The sequence below is a fragment of the Chiroxiphia lanceolata genome, chromosome 7, assembly GCF_009829145.1.
Source record: "Chiroxiphia lanceolata isolate bChiLan1 chromosome 7, bChiLan1.pri, whole genome shotgun sequence".
In the NCBI taxonomy this organism is placed as follows: Eukaryota; Metazoa; Chordata; class Aves; order Passeriformes; family Pipridae; genus Chiroxiphia; species Chiroxiphia lanceolata.
The window spans coordinates 24,009,866-24,028,015 of NC_045643.1; the positions used below are offsets into that span (position 1 = coordinate 24,009,866).

General features: G+C 58.2%; 1 protein-coding gene across 5 annotated transcripts in view; it reads left to right on the forward strand.

The window, feature by feature from the left end:
- Positions 1-18,150, forward strand: part of TNS1 (tensin 1) — a 53,859-nt gene that overhangs the window by 3,462 nt on the left and 32,247 nt on the right. For 2 of the 5 annotated variants that reach the window (XM_032692677.1, XM_032692678.1), the window contains exons 1-14: positions 4,533-4,568; positions 6,734-6,775; positions 9,545-9,594; positions 9,961-10,132; positions 10,459-10,509; positions 11,032-11,154; positions 11,462-11,526; positions 11,639-11,722; positions 11,844-11,956; positions 12,477-12,537; positions 13,750-13,825; positions 13,945-14,074; positions 14,444-14,509; positions 15,059-15,220. In XM_032692677.1, coding sequence (XP_032548568.1) covers positions 9,965-10,132; positions 10,459-10,509; positions 11,032-11,154; positions 11,462-11,526; positions 11,639-11,722; positions 11,844-11,956; positions 12,477-12,537; positions 13,750-13,825; positions 13,945-14,074; positions 14,444-14,509; positions 15,059-15,220 — 1,099 coding nt within the window. In that variant the 5' untranslated portion in view covers positions 4,533-4,568; positions 6,734-6,775; positions 9,545-9,594; positions 9,961-9,964. Of the gene's footprint in view, positions 1-4,529; positions 4,569-6,733; positions 6,776-9,544; positions 9,595-9,960; positions 10,133-10,458; positions 10,510-11,031; positions 11,155-11,461; positions 11,527-11,638; positions 11,723-11,843; positions 11,957-12,476; positions 12,538-13,749; positions 13,826-13,944; positions 14,075-14,443; positions 14,510-15,058; positions 15,221-18,150 lie in introns of those variants that run through there. The other 3 variants (XM_032692679.1, XM_032692680.1, XM_032692681.1) reach the window with 2 other exon arrangements.

The following is an 18,150-nucleotide window of genomic DNA, read 5'->3' on the forward strand; positions in this document are numbered from 1 at the left end:
CTGATCTTGCTGCCGCCTTCCTGGCGGGGATGGGCCACAGGGCGGCTCCTCGGGGACATACCGAGGAAGAGACAGAGAAGATAGCATCTGTCCCAGCTTGGGGAACATCCCTGGATAGCTCTTTGCCCTCTGGTATCCTCCCTGCATCTCTTGGGCAATGCAGGGACAGGGCAACCTGCCCTGGCATGGGGGCTGCATCCAGGTATGGAGGGGATGGCACAGTGACAGTCCCTGGCCCAGCTGCAGGGAGGGTTGGGGATTCTCGGAGGGAAGCCTGGGAGCGGTGAGACCTCTGTGCCCCATCATCAGCCCAGATGACTCACCCTGAGCTACTGGCCAAACCGCTCCCCGGCCCTTCAGCGCATCTGCCAGTTATCCCCACCCGACGGGAGAAATCCCAAAAGCAGCAGAGCCCCTGAGTGCTGGTGGAGTCAGAGAGGGGCTGTGTGGTGCTGAGGTGCTGCCTCCTCCCTGAGACCCCCGTGCCAGAGGGCTGGGGCTCTGCGTGCCTGCCCTGTTCCTGGCACACTGGGGCTGTGCTGGGCAGGGTGGAGCTGGGGCGGTGGGGCGGGGGGAGGGCAGGGGCGTGGATGGAAACATGCCGTCCTCCTACCGGGGACGTATTGCATAAACAAGAGTTTTGCCAGAGCTGCAAAAAAATGTGAGGGCAGGAGCAGGCAGCATATGGTGTAGGCAGGAGGTACCTGACCCCTGTGAAGGTCAGGGGGGTGGCCAGAGCCTGGACCCCATAGTCCCTTATGCCTGACGGGGGGAAGGATGCTGCGGCTTGTCACATGGGGAAGGGGGGAACAGGGGTGCTGGAGAGGGAAAAATGTTCCCCAACATCTCCAGTTTGGTGGTCCCAACCTGTCACTTAAAAGTGTCTTCTGGTGTGAGGTTCCCGATGGTGGCTCACACTCTGCCCCATACCATGGCTAAGATGGGACTTGGTGGCTGTGTCAGGGCTGGAGGGACTGGAAAGTAGGGGAAGGGCCCTGGGGATGGCTGAGGGGGTTGCTGTGGTCCATGGCTGTCCCGGGCCCCTGCTTGCTAGGAGCAGGGTCTTGGGGTGAGCAGAAAGTCGTGGGGGGCATGGGGAGGTGATTAACAGCCCAGCTGGGGCAAGATTGGCACAAAGCTGAGGTGAACTTGCTAGGGAGAAATTGGTCCCTTGAGTGGTGATGTTGGACCCCATGAGGTGGGGTGACATGGGCTGAGCTGGCCCTGATGCTACCCAGCCTTGTCTCATGGGATGCCAATCTGGCCACTGAGTCACTACACTCTTTGGCAACTGCATTTCCAGCCCACAGAGTGGATTGGGCAGGGGAACCCATACCAGAGCTGGAGGGAGTAGGGTGCCTTGCTTCCCTCTTTTGGGGTCCACATCCCTTCTGAGTGGTAGAGCAACGAGGGCTGTGCCTGCCTGATGCTGGCTCACTTTGGGAGGGTCCAGGATGCTGGAGTGTCCCTTTTGACAGCACGTCTCCAGCTCTGACCACACCAGCAGGGCAGGCTTGCTGGCATCTCAGTGCCTGGCCATGGGAAGTGTCTATGGTGTGCTGGGGTCTGTGTGAGGGCTGAGGTGGCTGCATCTGCTCCCGGCATCGTAAGGGTCAGCACCAGCCCGGATATCAGCCAGCTCCGGAATGTTTATCGGAGCTCCTGGGGAAGGGAAAAACAAAAACCGCCACCCAAAGGAAGGGATATGCGTCAGAGATGGGCCTGGATCACCCACCGGCAGTCAGACGGGCCATGCTGTGGGCCATGGGCCAGCGCTCGCCCCGCTCCAGCAGCCCAGCTGGGGAGACCCCAGTGCGCCCACTACTGCACTGATCCAGCCTGTTCCTGAATCGCAGGGCCCCTCCATGGAGGTTTGTTTTCCCCTAGCCCTGCTGGCATCTTACAGGTTGGGGCTACAACTCATGGGGATGCTCCAGCTGGAGCAGGACCTGGCAATGACCCTGGGCACCTCCACGGGTGCAGGGGTTATTTTGCTGAGGGAGGAGGAGGGACAGGAAGGAGGTGTTGAGGGAAGGAGGTGCGAGCGGGGGTTGCAGCATGGAGAAGGCTCTGAGGTGTCTCATCCCTGGGTACGTGGTGGATATCTGCATTCCTCCAGCCTCGCTCAGTGCTTGTGAAATGGTGCTGAAGTCCTGTCGGGAATATGTGGTGCAGAGGTCAGTCCCCGAGCTGCAGCTGGAAGGGTGGAAGAGGGATCTCATGGGCTACTATACCCTGTGGTGGCATGGCTGGGGATTGTCAGGGATTTGCCAGCCAGGTGTTTAATTCTGGTCTTGGACATCTAAAGGGTATCAGGTATCTCTAGGTATAGTGACAGCTGGAGATGAGTCAGGGAGCCCATCACCACTCTCCAGCGGAAGGCTGCAGGGTGTGCCCAACCCTTTATGAGACATCAGGGAATCCCATCACTCGTGGCCACAGGGTCTTGTTCACAGGGAAACTGATTTTTCTGCTTGGCAAAACTCGGGTCTCAAGGCAGAAGCTTGTGGGATGTGGCTGCTGGAAGGGATGGGGCTGCGACCTGGGGGGCCGGGTGGGGGGCCGTGGGGGACTGGTGGGGTGGGCGGCAGCCCTGCTGCGCCTCGTTCCTCACATTCTTGGGCAGGGCTGCCGGGCGGCGGGGTCGCAGCGGCGGGGGCCAGCCGGCAGGAATGCAAACACCGGTGAGGGGGAGAAGAAAGGCTGCTGTGTCTGCCACAGCAAGGCAAAGCCTGGACCAGGGGTGTGCAGGTCCCCCCGCCTTTCCCACCACCCCCTGCACTGGGAGGTGCAGGCATCCCTGAGGGCAGAGATGGTGGTGGTTCTGGGGTTTGCCACGGTACTGTATGAAGTGATACTCTCGCCGGTCCTATGGGGCAGGACGGGTGCTCCTGCACCTCTAGGTCAGGAGCTGGAATTCTACGAAGTGGTCCGTTGACTGGGTCAGAGTCTTGCCTCTTCTCCTTGAACTGGGGGCACGTTTGAGCCAAACTTGAGAGAGGGATGGTAGCTGAAAACAGCTTTACATTCCTGCAGTCCTCTTAAAACTGCCTTTCTGAGATGAGAGAGTGCCATATGACCTGGGTTGGTGTCTCCTGTGGATGGGAAGACTAGTGTTGGGTGACCACAAGCCCATATAGACATCAGAGAATCCGCTAGGACAGGGAAATACAACCACAGGCACCCCAGTTTTCTTGCTTTTCCAGCCAGAGGAGCATTTGTAGCCTGCAAACTTCCTCATGCTGACAGCAGAGGAGGGGTGGGCATGAACCCTACCTGGCTGTGGGACAAGCATTCCTGTGGTGGGGGAGCTGTGCATCTCCCCCCGTCACTGGCCTTGGAGCTGGGACTGGGTGGGGGCCAGGGGCCCTTGGTTGAGCATCCCCAGGGAAAGAGTGTGGCAGCGTGCGGGGCACGGTGCGGGGTACGGCACAGCCCTCGTCAGCTCCGTCCGCAGCAGCAGCAGCGGCTCGCTGCCGGAGAACATTCCAGGGAGGCTGGCGCGGGGCCAGCGCCGCGGGGCAGGGAAAGGGGCCTTTTATGGAAGCGTTTCTGCATTAGAATAAAATCATAATAATAATGCACAGGGGAAGGGAGCACAAGCAGACGGAACCCCTGAAAAAAACAGCGAGAGGGGATGAGAGCAGGCTGGCAGCCGGGGAGGGGAGCAGGCACTGGCCATCACCCTGTGGGGTCCGGGATGGGCTGGGATTTGGGTGCTCCAAGTGGGGTGCTTGTGGTAAATCCTTCTTTTTATGGCCCAGGGCAGGAGAGACTGAGTGGGGTGCAGGGGGTCCCCATGCTGCCGTGGTGGGGGACCAGCCCCTGGGTGATGTTTGCTGTCTTGGCTCCATCCTGGCATGGGGCAGGGGATGGCTGAAGGGAGGGGTCACGGCTCCTAGGGACTCAGTGGTGGGGTTTGTAGAGGTCAAAGTGTCCCTAATCACACCCTCCAGCTACTGTTGGCATCTCTGGGCCAATACGGGGCTGGAGCACCTCTTCCCGCTGCCCCGGCACCAACGAGGCGCTGCCTCTCCCACCCTGGCATGCTGCTGCTTCCCGGCGGACTGGGGTGCACGCAAAACCCAAGGTTAATTGTCAGTAATTGCCGCTGGTAATTAAGGTAACAATAGCCGGGCTGTTCAGCTGGCGGCTGGAGGAGCTCACGAGGCCGGGTTGCAGTTTGTTCCAGGAGCTGCTCTTGGCATCAAGCATCCGCCCTGTGCTGTGCTGTGCCGTGCCCGCCGTGCCCACCCGGACTGGGCTGGGGCTGTCCTGGCTCCCTGGCCAAGGATGAATGGCACTTCTGCCATGGCCTTGAGTCCATTCCCAGGAAGCTCAGCCTTGACCTAGGGATGCTGCCTGGGCTCCTGCCTGGAACGGCAGGGCTGTGGGTGACCCTGTCACTCCCTTGGGTGGGCCCTTGGGAGTGGGTGGGGGGTGAATGCTGCAGCCCAGCCCCTTCCCATGCCCCATGCTGTGCAGGGGGCTGCAGGAACTAATCTTGGCTCTCTTCTGCTTCCTTGTAGGCTGTGACCCCCTGCTCCCCCACTGTCAACTATGAGTTGGTAAGTGACACCTCACTGTGAGCCATGAGTGGGGCTCTGGGGATGCTAGATGGGACTGGACACCCTGTTCTGCACTGGGTGTGGGGCTCTCTCTACCCAGAGGCTTCAGGATGTGAATCTTTCACCCCCAAAACCAAAGGGATCCTGAGCTGAGGGTAAGGGCACCCCCCATTTCAGTGCTGTGTCCCCCAGTATTGCTGGCTGCAGGCCATCCCACATCTGAGCAGCACAAGCTGGGGCAGCCCAGCCATTGTAGGACTCCTGGAGTTGGAGCTTTCAGGGAAGAGGAACTTGCAGGGTTGCTGAGAGGGAGAGGCAGATGGGACGTGACCAGCCAGGGCTCCAGGGTCCCCCGGTACAGAGGGCCTTCCCTCCCTGGCCACAGCCAGGGCGGTTTCTTGCACGCCCGGAGATGGTTGTACCAGATGTGCCTTTGGCTCAGGGCGCCCAAGGCTGTGCATTTGCAGCTCTTGTTACTGTCACCATCTCCTTTTGTCCCTCCTGGGGACCTTTAATGATCTGCTGGGGCCAGGGCGACTCACAGCCCTTCCCACCCTGTGCTCTCTGGACACCAGGAAAGCAGCTGGGCGCGCCATCTCTGTTCACCCTGTCCTGAGGAGGATGGGTGCAGGGGCACTGGGCAGGCAGCCACAGACCTTTGCCACACTGCTCTAGGCCATGACTAGGCTCTGGGAGTAGCAAGGGCACCGAGATGTCACCTGGAGCAGGGCCATGTCCAAGCCAGAGGTTTGGGAAGTGTGATGCGATGGTGCCCACCAGGCAGCGTCTTGCCAGCAAAGCAGCTCCCTTGCCCCATGCCCAGCCTGGCAATGCCTGTGGCAGCAGGCAAAGCAGGCACGTGGCAGCAGGGAGACTGGCAGAGCCTGGGGCTAGCGTGGCCGCCCTTCTTTTTTTGCTCTGGAGTGTACCAAGGCTTGCTGGGGCAGGCGCTGGGGAGAGGAGGCCCTGGCAGGGTTTCAGCTCGGGCTCAGCAGCCTGGCAGTGCTTGCAGTGTCTGTGCCTCACAGGGGGCCCTGGGCTGGGCACCCCATAGCTGGGCCCTGGTGGGTGGGTGTAGGAGACAACCCTCTGCAAGCTCATCAGAGCAGCGCAAGAGCCCAAATGAGTGAGGGGATGGGGTGGGAGTGGAGCACGCTGCCTGCCCTGGGGCCCCGTGGTGGTTATCTGCCCCGGGTTTAATCTCTGCCTGCACCCTGCCGCCCCTGCCAACCTCCCCGGGCACTTATCACCAGCAAAAACATGTTGGCTTCGAGCTGGGACCGTTACTGTGGCTTTGAGAGGAAATCAAAAGGGGTTTGCCCTGTCCCGTGGCTGGAAATATCTGCCCTGGCCCTGCTGCCAGGGCTGGAGCAGCCTGGTTTTGGGGGTTCCCTCCATCTTCCTGGTCCCAAGACTCATATAAACCACCAAGCTGGGTCCCTTTGCTGTGCCACCCTCAGTCACCCCAACCACCATCCTCAGGCAGAGGTATCTGTCCTCTGCTCCCTGTATTTGGGGTCCAGATGCTCTCCCCAACCTCAGGAAGTTAATTCCTGTCTCCAGCCCTGTTTCAGAGCTCTCTGTAGACTCCAGTGGCGTGTCACTAAATTTGCCTACTTTGAAGATCTCAGACCCTGGTTCTGCTCCCATCGGGGTCCTTTACTGGCTCTGTGGGGCCGGTTTTGTCTTGAGGAGGTGAGCCTGCTGGTGGCCAGTGGCCAGGCTGGGTATGGGACTGCACAGGCTTGCCCCATTGTTTACCTGCTGGCTGTAGGGTCTGACCATGGAGGATCTATCTGGGACCCTGGGGATGTGGAGGGCACTGGGTGCCCATCATGGAGCAAGCTGAGGGTTTAGCTGAGTGCTCCCAATCTGTGACACTGGTTGAGTGTGAGAGGTGGCTGCTGGGAGGCAGGATGGCAGCATCCTTGGTACCTGAGTATTGCCCCAGTTCTGTGCTTAGGTTTTGAGGGATTCCCAGCCTTTAGGAAGAGTGGATATATTGGTGTGCAAGGAAGGAAGTGGGACCATCGAGCATTTCCTAGGAAGGACCAGAAATAGCTAGGGGGGAATTTTGGCTGTGGTCCCTGCTCTGTGTGCATGTCTCTCAATCTCTCCTTCTCTCTTGCTTGCCTTTTTCTCTCTCCCCTTCCTCCTGCCTGCAGCCATCCCCGGGGGAGAGCATCACCAAGCAGGTAGACACCCTGGTAAGTGCGACCAGTCATGGAGGCTGATCTCTGCCTCAAGGCCTCCTGGAGGGGCTACTCGTGCCTGTCCCATTGCTGCAAGCACCCCCTGAAGCCAAAATCCCTCAATCCAGGATGCTCCTGTGGTCTCCCAATATCCCTGGGACCCCCCAGCCCTCCCTCCCTGCCAGCCAAGGTGATGATGGCCATGCCAAAGGCCAAGTGAGATGCCCAGGGTTGGTGGAAGAGGTTATGGTGGAGACTGGCGTAGTGGGGGCCAGGGCTTTTGCTGCAAAGCTGGCTTTCCTGTCTCAGAGCCGGGGATCTGTTATTTAATCTATGGACATGAAATTGCTAAGACAGTGTAGACAAATGCACTGCCAAAGTCAACGTGGACGGCTTCCCCCGCCCTTGCCCACAGCCAGCTTGCTGGCCTCCCTGTGCACTGGGGCTGGGACCCAAGGGATGGAGGCATGATGGTTCCCATGAGGAAGAGGGTGAAAGCCTTCCTCACCTGGGATCTGGCTTTGCCTCATCCCTTTGGTTATCCAGGACATGTTTGCTGCCCTTGTCTGAGCTGGAGAAAGAGCACCCACAGCTAGAAAAATCCAATCAGGAGCCTCCTTTGCTGGCTTTGCTCTCTTTTGGGGAAGTTTCTTGGTATTTTTGCAGCCTTTCTTGTGCCTCTCATCACCCTTTCCAAGTAGAAGGGACCTCTGGGTTTTGGATGCTTCCAGGAGCCTGAGGACATGCCAAGTTAGCTTGGGACTGGGAGGCATATTCTCGATGGTGTTGCCAGAGGGGTCTTCAACCCAATGTGACTGGGACCAGCCTGTCCTGTGCTGGGCTGGACTGGCCTATACTGGCTTGGCTGGAGTCTCTCCTCCAGAGAGGATGTTTGCAGGATCTCCCAGTCCAGTGGCGGGCAGGAGTGTTTAATAACATGAGCGTTTTCTCCTATCAGCTGATCGCAGGCTGACTCTTCCTCGTGCAGGGGCTGGTGGTAGAGCTGTCAGTGCAGCTGTGGTTAGATCAGGGGGAGTAGGGCAGAGCTCAGGGAGCAGGGCAGAGCCTGAGGGCTCTTGATGGGGCAGGGGACACTGGAGGGCCCTCTCTGCGAGCACCCACTCTCCTGGGCCTGGAGAGTGTCAGGAGTGGAGCTGCCATGGCATGGAAATGGATTAGCAAGGGTCTCACTGCTGTCAAGGTATGGTGAGGGAGAGGGGCTCTGGTGTTCCCATCTGGCTCGCTCTCCTGTGCCTCAGTTTACTCCATGGGAGAGGAGCATGAGTCTGTGTTGCCCCATGTCAGATCTCCTTTGGGCAAGGCTGGACTGGGAGGCTGCTGTGTCTGGGTGTGGTGATGTGGGCTCTCCTGGCTGGTGGTGTGGGTGGGGGACCCCAGATGTCTCTGTTACAAAGGTTTGGGGCAGAGCAGGGTCCACAGTGGAGATCTTATCCTGGTCACTGGTGGGTGATGCAGGGACGAGCCCACATTCTGGGTCAGGCTTGTTCCATACACCCTAGCTCTCCCAGGAAAGGTTTTACTTCTCTTTTTGCTGCATTTTAACTCCTTATTTGCTCTCAGCAATGCTGGGGTGTTTCTGGGGTGAGCAGGAAATTTGGGGCACCCTGAGGAGAACCTGGAGGGGGAATTGTCACTCCTGCCCAAGCACCCTTGGGCGCTCAGGCAGGGCTGCTGCCTTCTGGAGCAGCTTTGGCTGGGAGGGGAGACTGTTGTCCCTAGGCTCTGGGGCTACTGAGCCTGGCCCTGCTCCACCAGGCAGCCTGACCTTGAAAGGAGCAAGGGAGGGTGACGCTGGCTGCCCACCGGAGCAGCTCTGGGACTGCACTGGATGGGAGATGGCAGGTGAAAAGTGTCGGAAACCTCTCTCCCACTTCCCTTTGATGTAATGGTTGTGGGATGCTGCAGCCCGAGGAGAGTGGCAGCAGGTCCTGCAGCTTCATGGACAGAAGGGGCATCCTGGGAAACAGCTGCAGGATGCATCTCTTATTTCTGATCCTTCCAGGTGCTTGGGACATGTTGTCTGCCCAATATTAGTCTTTAAATGACTCCTGCTTATTAGCTGGAGATACTATAACTAATGAGCTGCGAGTGTGTTTTTCCTTAGCAGTTTTTTTTGGAAACCCTGCTTTGTTTTTCGGCTGAGGTCACAAAGTCACTGAGCAAGCCGGCTGCAGATGAAATTCTCGAGGCCGGGGAACATGCATAAATAGAAGTTTCCTGCTCTGAGAGCTCAAACATTTCCTCCAGGCATTTGGCTCGGGAGAGCTGGGGCCAAAGCAAACTGCTGTGCCTGGCTGGCTCCTCAATGCTGCTTGGGCAGCGAACCTGCCTCTGCTCTGGGTAGGGCCAAAGCAGCTCTGTCCCACCAGGTGTGTGTACGCAGCCTAACAGAGACAGGAGAGACTTCTGACATGCCTTAGACTGTGTCTACATGCTCAGCATCCTCCCAAAAGGTCCCCTGGGACCCTTTGCCAAGGCACCAGTCCCACAGTGCCTGTGGTGGCTGGTCCCAGCTGCTGTGGTTGTGAGACTTGGGTTTTGCTTGTGGGATGAGGGGGGACAATGATGGTGTCAAGGTGTTTGTGCCACTGGGATGCTTGGTGGGTAATATCTGGAGATTTTTTGGGGGTGTTACCATGTGCAGTGCAGTGTGGTGGGGGTGGGATGCGTCGGCAGCACCATCACACCCAGCCCCAGCAGGACCCCTGTGCTGTCTGTGACTGGGTTGTGGCAGTAACTTGCTTTTCCTCTCTGGTTCTTTAGGATGCCACAAAATCCTCCAGGAGTGGGCAGTCACGCTGCAAAACATCCAGGTAGATGCCTCAATTTCACTTTCTGGAGATACTGTAATGAGCTGCAAGTGTGTTTTTCCTTAGCAGTTTTTTTTTGGCACCTTTCTGGTGACCATCTCTGCATTGCATGAAGCTCCCCCTCTCTGCCAACACTTTGCTTCTCCAGATGTGCTACACCTGGGAGATGCTCCCAATGGAGAAGATACAGGGGTTATGATCCACCATCCTTGAGTCCCCTAGACACCCCAATGGGACTGGGAGCAGGGGAAAGGGTGCAGGCAGCTCTGCTGCTGTGTCCCCATGTGTCCCAGCCCATCCCACAGGTTGGGGAAGGGTCACTGTGTCCCCTCCCCATGCCATTCCTTGACAGCGGTCCCTCTTGCCCAGGAGCATGAGCCTGACTACGGCCATGGAGAGCAGCTGTGAGCTGGACCTGGTGTACATCACGGAGCGGATCATTGCCGTCTCCTACCCCAGTGTGGCTGAGGAGCAGAGTTACTGCAGCAACCTCCGTGAAGTGGCTCACATGCTGAAGTCCAAGCATGGGAACAACTACGTGGTGAGGGGCACAGCTGCGTCCCTGTCAGACTGGGGAAGGGGCTGGGGTGCTCAGACCCTAGGGATGGGGTGCTTGCAGGGGGTGGATACTGCATCCTTGTCTCTATCTGGGCTTAGCTCTGGTGAGGGGAGGGTCTTTGCACTAAGGTGGATAGATTTTTTTCCTTCTTTGAAACTCACCCTGGGAGTTTTTGATGATTGTGTCTCCCTGTGGCAAGGTGTTACTCTAATGGCAGGATTTGGGGAGGCTTTGGGGTGAGGAAGAGGTGAGAGGTAGCAGCGAGGTAGGAAGATGTCCCCTCACTCTGTTTTTCCTCTTCTCTGAAGCTTTTCAACCTATCTGAACGGAGACGTGATGTCAACAAACTTCACCCCAAGGTGGGTCACAGCTGTGGGAAGCAGAGGGAATCTTGGGCCTGAGGGCAGGGCTGTTTGCAGGACCAACTCCCTGCTATAAGATGTCTGGGGGAGGAACAGCCTTCTCTATTCCACCCAGCTAGAACCCACCCTGAGAAAAGCACTGAGAGTTCCCACTGGGTTTGTGGTATCTCAGCCTGACTCCCATTGCCTTCCCCCTCTCCCATTCCCAGCCCAAACCTGGCTGTTCGGGATCTCTTGGAGACCTCCATAAGGCATTGTCCTTATCCCTGTGACCATGGGGGAACCCTGAGCAGCTGAGCCAAGTGACCTGGGGTGAGGGGCCTGAGATCTGGGACCATGATGGCCTCCCTGGGCCAGGGGCCTGGGCAGTGGGGTGCAGGGTTGGGGTTGGGAGGGGCACATCAGAGCAACACAGTGGTGCCCACCCTGGGTACATGCCCTGGGCTTTGCACACGGGCAGGCTGAGGACTCTGCAGGGAGTGCATGTGGATGTGACCTCTGGCTGTTCCCCCTGCTCAGGTGCTGGATTTTGGGTGGCCTGACATGCACACCCCAGCGCTGGAGAAGATTTGCAGCATTTGCAAAGCCATGGACACGTGGCTCAATGCGGCGGCACACAATGTGGTGGTGCTGCACAACAAGGTGGGCTGGACCCATTCCCAGGGTGTGCAGTGATGGGGGCACTGGAGGTCTGCGGGGCTACAGAGATGAGGCCGAGTGGCCTCAGAGGCCAAAGGATGCAGGGAATGTGGTGGTTGGTGGCTTGGTATGTGGGTAGGTGTCAGCATGTATGCATAGATTAGTGTGTGTCTAATAAGGGTTGGGGGGTGTGCGTGCTGGTGTGTGCGTATAGGGACCAGTGTGTGCCTGCCTCAGTGTGGGACGGCTGTGCCCGGTCGCTCGCAGGCACCACTGCCCCCATGACACCCCTTCTGCTGTGTGCCCGCAGGGGAACCGTGGCCGGCTGGGGGTGGTGGTGGCTGCCTACATGCACTACAGCAACATCTCAGCCAGGTGAGAGGGACATGCGATCCTGGGGTGGCCCTGGGGCCCACTGCTGACCTCCACACCAGTGGTGCTGGGGTGCTGGTGCCAGTACTTTCCTTCAACCTCATCTGCCCCACAGCGCTGACCAGGCTCTGGACAGGTTTGCCATGAAACGCTTCTATGAGGACAAGGTGGTGCCAGTGGGACAGCCATCCCAAAAGAGGTGGGTTCTGGCAAGCCGTTGCAGACTGGGTTTTGTCCCCAGAGCCAGAGTGGTTGGATGCAGGGTCCAAGGCGGATGCTCTTTGTGGGTCCTGCTCTTGAGCTGCCTGTCTTTCCTTCAGGTACATCCATTACTTCAGTGGGCTCCTCTCTGGCAGCATCAAGATGAACAACAAGCCCCTCTTCCTCCACCACGTCATCATGCACGGCATCCCCAACTTTGAGTCGAAAGGCGGTAGGTGCCCCCGACTCCTTCCCCCAGCCTCATTCCCCACCACCCCACCACCCCACACTGCATGGCCAGGCTTGTCCTCAATGGGCAATATTTTCCTCATTATTTCCTCGGCAATTTGAATTTCCCTTCCCTTTCAGAGATTGTTCACTCCTATTGGCAGGGTGCTACCTTGCCCTCGGGGGGTGCCCTCCCCGTGCTGGGCACTAACCTGAGCTGTGGGGTGACAGTGCTTTTCTACCAGCTTTCGGGAGGATGGCACCAGATGAAGATGGGGTTTGGCATGCAGGACCCAAACTGGGCTGCAGGGGCTTTCGCCTTTCCCAGCTCATCCAGAGCATCCCTTTCTGCCCATCTCAGACGTTGCCCGTGGTTGGTGCGGGCTGGTTGGGATGGGGAGCGGCTGTTTGCCTTGGCTCCCTCCCTGTTTGGATTTCTCCCCTGTGACTAATCCCTGCCCTGGCCCCTCCACCCAGCCGCCTAACAGGAGTGTGCCTTTTCTTCCCGCCTTGATGTCTTCCAGGTTGTCGTCCCTTCCTGAAAATCTACCAGGCCATGCAGCCCGTCTACACCTCGGGGATCTAGTAACTATCTCCTTGCCATGGGGGCTTTCCTCCTCCCCAGCATGGGGGGCAAGACAAGCAGGGGAAGATGGAGAGGGTCAAGGCCAAGTCCCCTGCAGTCTGGTGCTCTGCGCTTAGTCTGTTTGTGGTCCAGGGAACTGAAAAAACGGGGCGTCCTTTTCTTTGGAGGTGGTATCTGGCTGTACTGGGCCTTACTGGGCCCTTCTGCCGGGAGGGCTGTAGTGACTCTGTGTATCAGCAGAGGGAGCCTGGGGCTGCGCGGAGCCTGAGGCTGGGTGTCCCTAGAGGGAATGGGGACAGAGATGGGGACACGTCCCAGGTGTGATGAAGGCATTTTTTCTCTCCCTGCCCAAAGAACTGCTCCTCCTGCTTGGATTAGTCCTAAAAGCCCTCTTTCTTTCTCCAAAAAAATATTTTCCTCCTGTTTTAATCTCCGCACAATTCTTTTCTGACACTACTCCTGGGAGCAGGCACTGGCGAAGGCAAAGCAGGAGTCAGTTTCTCCAGCCTCCCATACACTCTGCCAGCGTCACACCCCAGTCTGAGACCCATGGCTCCTGGCCTCCCTGGAGGGAGCAGAGCACCTCACCTCTGGGGTATTCCCATTTTAACCCCCTGGACCAGAATCTCCCTTCCCTGCAGTCCCCGTTAGCTGAGATTTACTGCCATCCCAGTCTCGCCTTTCAGCTTTTAATAGACTGTTTATGGGATGCCTGTAATAAACTCCAGGTTTATCTTGCCTGTGAAATCCAACTCCTTTCTTCCTTTGTCTGCGACTGCTGACGCCACCACCCAGAGGCAGCCCCTCGGCGGTACACTGTGAAGGGGAGGGCTTCTGTCAGGGCAACTGAGGCAGGGAGGAGAGTCTTCCCTGAGATTCCCTCTGTGTCCAATGCCCTGCTTGACTAAGGGAGCTGGACAGATGGCTGATAGCCCAGTCTCAGCACTTGGACCCTGGTCAAACCCTCCCACCTAGCATTTTTCCCACCCTTACTGAGCTGTGCCTCAGTTTCTGCTTCCTGTCCTCCTTCCTCTGGGAATGGGTGCCCCTTGGGGTGATGGATGGAACCCTTCTCTGTCAGTGGGGGGGGGGGGGGCAGCTTTGCACCTTTCCTGGTCGGATTTGGGTAGAAGGGCTGGTTGAGGTGGTGCTGGGAGCTCTTGGAGGCCTCTGCACCACAGCTCACATCCTCCCACCATCCCTCTCTGCAGCAACGTGCAAGGAGACAGCCAGACAGGGATCTGCATCACCATTGAGCCCGGCTTGCTGCTCAAGGGCGATATCTTGGTAAGGATCCTCCGCGTAGAAAGCAGCCAGGGGACAGGCCTTGTGTCGGGATCCCCAGATTCCCCTTTGCCAAGCTCTGGGGGCTTATCCTGATGGCCCATCCCCACTCCCCTCTGCAGCTGAAGTGCTACCACAAGAAGTTTCGCAGTCCTACCCGTGATGTGATTTTCCGTGTGCAGTTCCACACGTGCGCTGTGCACGACCTTGACGTTGTCTTTGGCAAGGAGGACCTGGATGAGGCCTTCAGAGGTAACTGCCCCAGCACCTCCCTTCTCCAAACTCCCTCATCCTCCTGCCCCTGTAACTCTAGTCTCATCGTGAGGCATCTGGGCACCCATCCCAGATCCACTGCTACCAAGCAGGGCACCCCTACTCCATCTGCAGGGTGTGGTGCTGCGTGTGGACTGGTGGCACCGTCATCCCTTTCATTACCAAAACCAGTACTGATGCATAGTGGCTGCTTTGGGGTTGTTCTGGGGGCTGAGATGCACTGCCCCATGCAGGGATATCCCTGCCAACTCCCTGCCTTAAGCTGTGGAGCATGTTTGGGGTGACTGTGTGGGTGCTACTGGAAGCATAGATGGAGATGGTCCCTTTACTCTGCTCTCTCCCTGACAGATGACCGCTTTCCTGAGTATGGGAAGGTGGAGTTTGTGTTCTCTTATGGCCCTGAGAAGATCCAAGGTATGGCTGACTCACTGCCTTGGGAGTTTGGAGCTGGATGCCGTTTCCTTTCCCTTTCCTCAGCTATATCCCCTGCTGTCTCCCTTGCAACCTCCTCCTGCCCCATTGCAGCCTCTTTGTCACCAGGGTAGGATGAGGGGTCCAGGCAGTGAGGCTAATCTAGGAGCACCCATGGATGCCCTATCACTCTCTCTTGTTTCCCCAGGAGGCTGCTCTCCAAAGCACTTGCTGGCCCAGGAGAGAAAGAGGGAGTGCTTGAGAATGAAGGACTCCCTGCCCAAAAATTCCAGACCATGCGCACTCACTATCAGCCTGTGTGCTTGTCTCTAGGCAATCCCAAAAGCCCTGGACAGTCTTATACACTTTGTTTGTGGGTTTTGATGTACATCCTGTGCCCATCCTTAATGCTGCCCTTCCTGTAGGACTCTCCTGCCTTACCCTACGGCTCCTTCTCTTTTTTCCTTGCCTGAACCTTTCTCCATCTCCTCCCCCTGTCCTACCCTTGCTGGTTCTATTGTTACCCCAACTGACTGTCTTGCCTATTCCCAGGCATGGAGCACCTGGAGAACGGGCCCAGCGTTTCCGTGGACTACAACACATCTGACCCACTCATCCGGTGGGACTCCTACGAGAACTTCAACATCCAACGTGAGGACAGCGCGGAGGGGGCCTGGGCTGAGCCACCCCTGCCCAGCAAGCACCTGGAGAAAGGTTAGGGCTCACAGGGTGCTCAGTGGCCAAAGTGTCCCTGTGGGAATCCCCCTCACCCCAGGAAAGGGGACACCAGTGGGCAGCAGAGCTGAGGGCAGATGGCTGCTGCTGGGAGGAGTGTGGCTGTGGGATGGGAGAGGAAGATCTTGTGGACTTTGACTCCCGCTTCAGTGCCAGAGAGCTTACACTCTTTTTCCAGCACTTTCACTCTCAAAATCCTGTTTGCATGAGCAGGGTCCACTCCTGGTTTATGCCCCAGAGCTTTGGGAAACCCAAACCCCAGGTCTGCAGGACTTCATGGGGGGACAATTAGGTATCTCAGCTCCTTTCTCATGGCGCAGATGTGGCAGGATGTAGCTGTGCCTTAGTTATCCCTGGGGCATGAGAATGTCTCACTGGCCTTGAAGAGTATGCAGCATCTCTCAGAGCTGGGAAGAGCCCCTTGAGCACCGGTTTGGCTGCAGCAAGTTGACTGTCCTCACCCACTTGGCAGGAATGGGCAGGACTTGTATGTCGAAGGGTGATGGACCCTGTCCCGGTGGTAAGGCTGCCCGTGGCTGAGCAGATGCCTGGGCTTTCCTGGCCCGATCTGGAGAGGCGTCCCTGGAGCAGGAACAGCTGCCATCCCTGATGTCCCTGAAGGTCACCGGCTGCTTCAAGTGGGAGCTGTGGGTGGCCATGCTCACAGCGCAGGGTGGGGGCTCTGGGTGCCTGAGGCAGGTGAGAGTGTCTCTGCTCTGGTGGTAGAGCCGGACCTGGGGCAGCAGTGCAGAGCTGGCACAGGCACTTGCCTTGGCAGTGGGCAGTAAACAGGCAACTCGTGATGTCCAGGCTCAGCTATGTGATGGGGAGCTGGGAAGCTGCAGGTTGGGCCCCAAGCTGTCAAGACTGCCTGGCAGCCCCCTCCGGCCTGCAGAGGCCTGAGTACTTCATTGCATGTGTTCCCCTCTGGCCCCCTGGGCAGAGCTTCTGCACTCCCAGCCCCTTGCAGGGCTACTCCAGCACTCATCTTTGTCCTCTCATGGGGGTCCTGGCTGCAGAAGTACCCCAGGGCTCCTCTCCATCCCCTCTTGGGGGGTCTAGACAGGTGTCAGGGCTGCGGAGGTATCTCCATGCGCTGACTGGGCTGTCCTCCCTGCAGGAGGATGGCAATAGGGAATGAGGGCACCTTGGATTTGTAAACACTGCCCCAGTTTGGAGATGAGCCGGGACTGACGAAGGGTGAAGCCAGAGGCAGGAGGCTGCCTTCTGACCCATGCCAGCAAAACAGCTGCGAAAAACCCATCTATAGGGGTCTCTCCCTGGCTGCCCCATGGGGCACCTTGAGCAGCAGCAGAGAGAGTCAGTGTGGGCTTAGGGGGGCTCTCACCTTCCTTCCTCTCTGTCAGCACTTTTATCCAGCCTGTCCCAAGCTGGGTTAGGGACCCTGGTGCCCGGCTGTGCAAGGGGGGTCCCTGTTTATGGTTGTTCTTGCCTTATTTGGTCAGGGAATTGCACGCCACATTTTTGGCACCACCAGGCGTGAGCGAGTGGTGTCCGGGGGCGGAGGGGGGTGAGGTTGGCACCGGGACCCACACGGGGCTGGGATCAGCCGCTGCTCCTTGTCCCTGCCACTGCCCGTCCTGCCACTCGGTGAAGGCTCCCCACAGACCGTCGCCGCAGCCCAGGCCAACGGGATCGGCATCGCCTGCCAAACGGTGGGTCCCCCCAGGCAGCGTCTCTGCTGGTCACAGCTGCGCTTGGTGGAGGTGAATGCCCTTTCTCCAGCAGCTTTGTCTCAGCATGGGAACCATATGGGCTGGAGGTGCCTGACAGGGTGGGATGGTCCTGTGGGACCCCAAAGCTGGAGGGGTAGGTGGGTGACTGGGGATGGTGCCTGTCCTAGTGTTCCCCATGCCTCTGCTGTGCTTATCTGCGGGGACTTGGGGAAGGGGAAACTGAGCTGCAGCAAGGTTGTCGGCTGACCAAGCTTGTCCAGAGCGGGGGTCATGAGAGGGGGATCTGAACCCCCACATCTTGCACTCTGGCAGAGGGGACCCAACTGGATTCAACAGGTGGGGTCTCTGTCAACCACACCCACTGCAAAGGCTGGTCCTGTCAGCGGACTCACCCTCCCGCTTTACCCAGGCAGGGTCTCTGCTGCCCACTAGGCTTGGGCTGCCCTATGGTCCTTAGGGAGAGTGGGGAGTGCTGGGATACCCCCACAGCCTGTCCCTCTGCCCATCATGCATGTCCATATGTCATGGGCTCTGCCTGCCCTCCTTCCTCCTCCTCAGAGGGGCTTTGGGGTCAGTGATGGCTCCATGGCAGATTCCTGCTGCAGTCCCCATAGCCATTAGTTGGCTGAGAGGGTATTTGAAGGCTGAAGGAAGTCGATGGCGTGCTTCTTCCTCTGGCTGTTTTTGTGGTTGCCAGCACTGTGGTGGCTTTCCTTGGAGTATCAAACTAGCTTCAGGAAGGCAAGAGGAGACTGGCAGCTGGATGTGGCACTGCTGGGTTTGCAGCTGGTTGGAGGATCACTGCAGAGAAATTTTTGGGGTACTGCAGATGCAGGTGGGCAAATCTGGATGGAGAACATTTATGGCCTGGTTTGGTTTTGCTGAGAAAACCAGTGCTGATGGAGAACAGGGTGCTGGGTCTGGCATAGAGTCAGTGGAGGGGTTGTCGCTAAGGTCCGAATATGTGACTGTTGCAGGGGGACCCCAAGCTCTGCCACCCTGGGGTGGAGTGAGAAAATGCTAAAGGGCCGGGCGTGTGTCCCCAACCCAGCAGCTCCGTATAACGACTGGCCCTTGGACCCACTCTGGGCTGGCCCTTCCTGCCTCCTCTTTTTATTGGGGCTGGAAGAGGGTGGCTGGGGCCTGGCCAAATCCAACATCTGCAAGAGAGTTGCTAAATCCCCACCTGAGTCATGGTTCTGGCGTAGAACT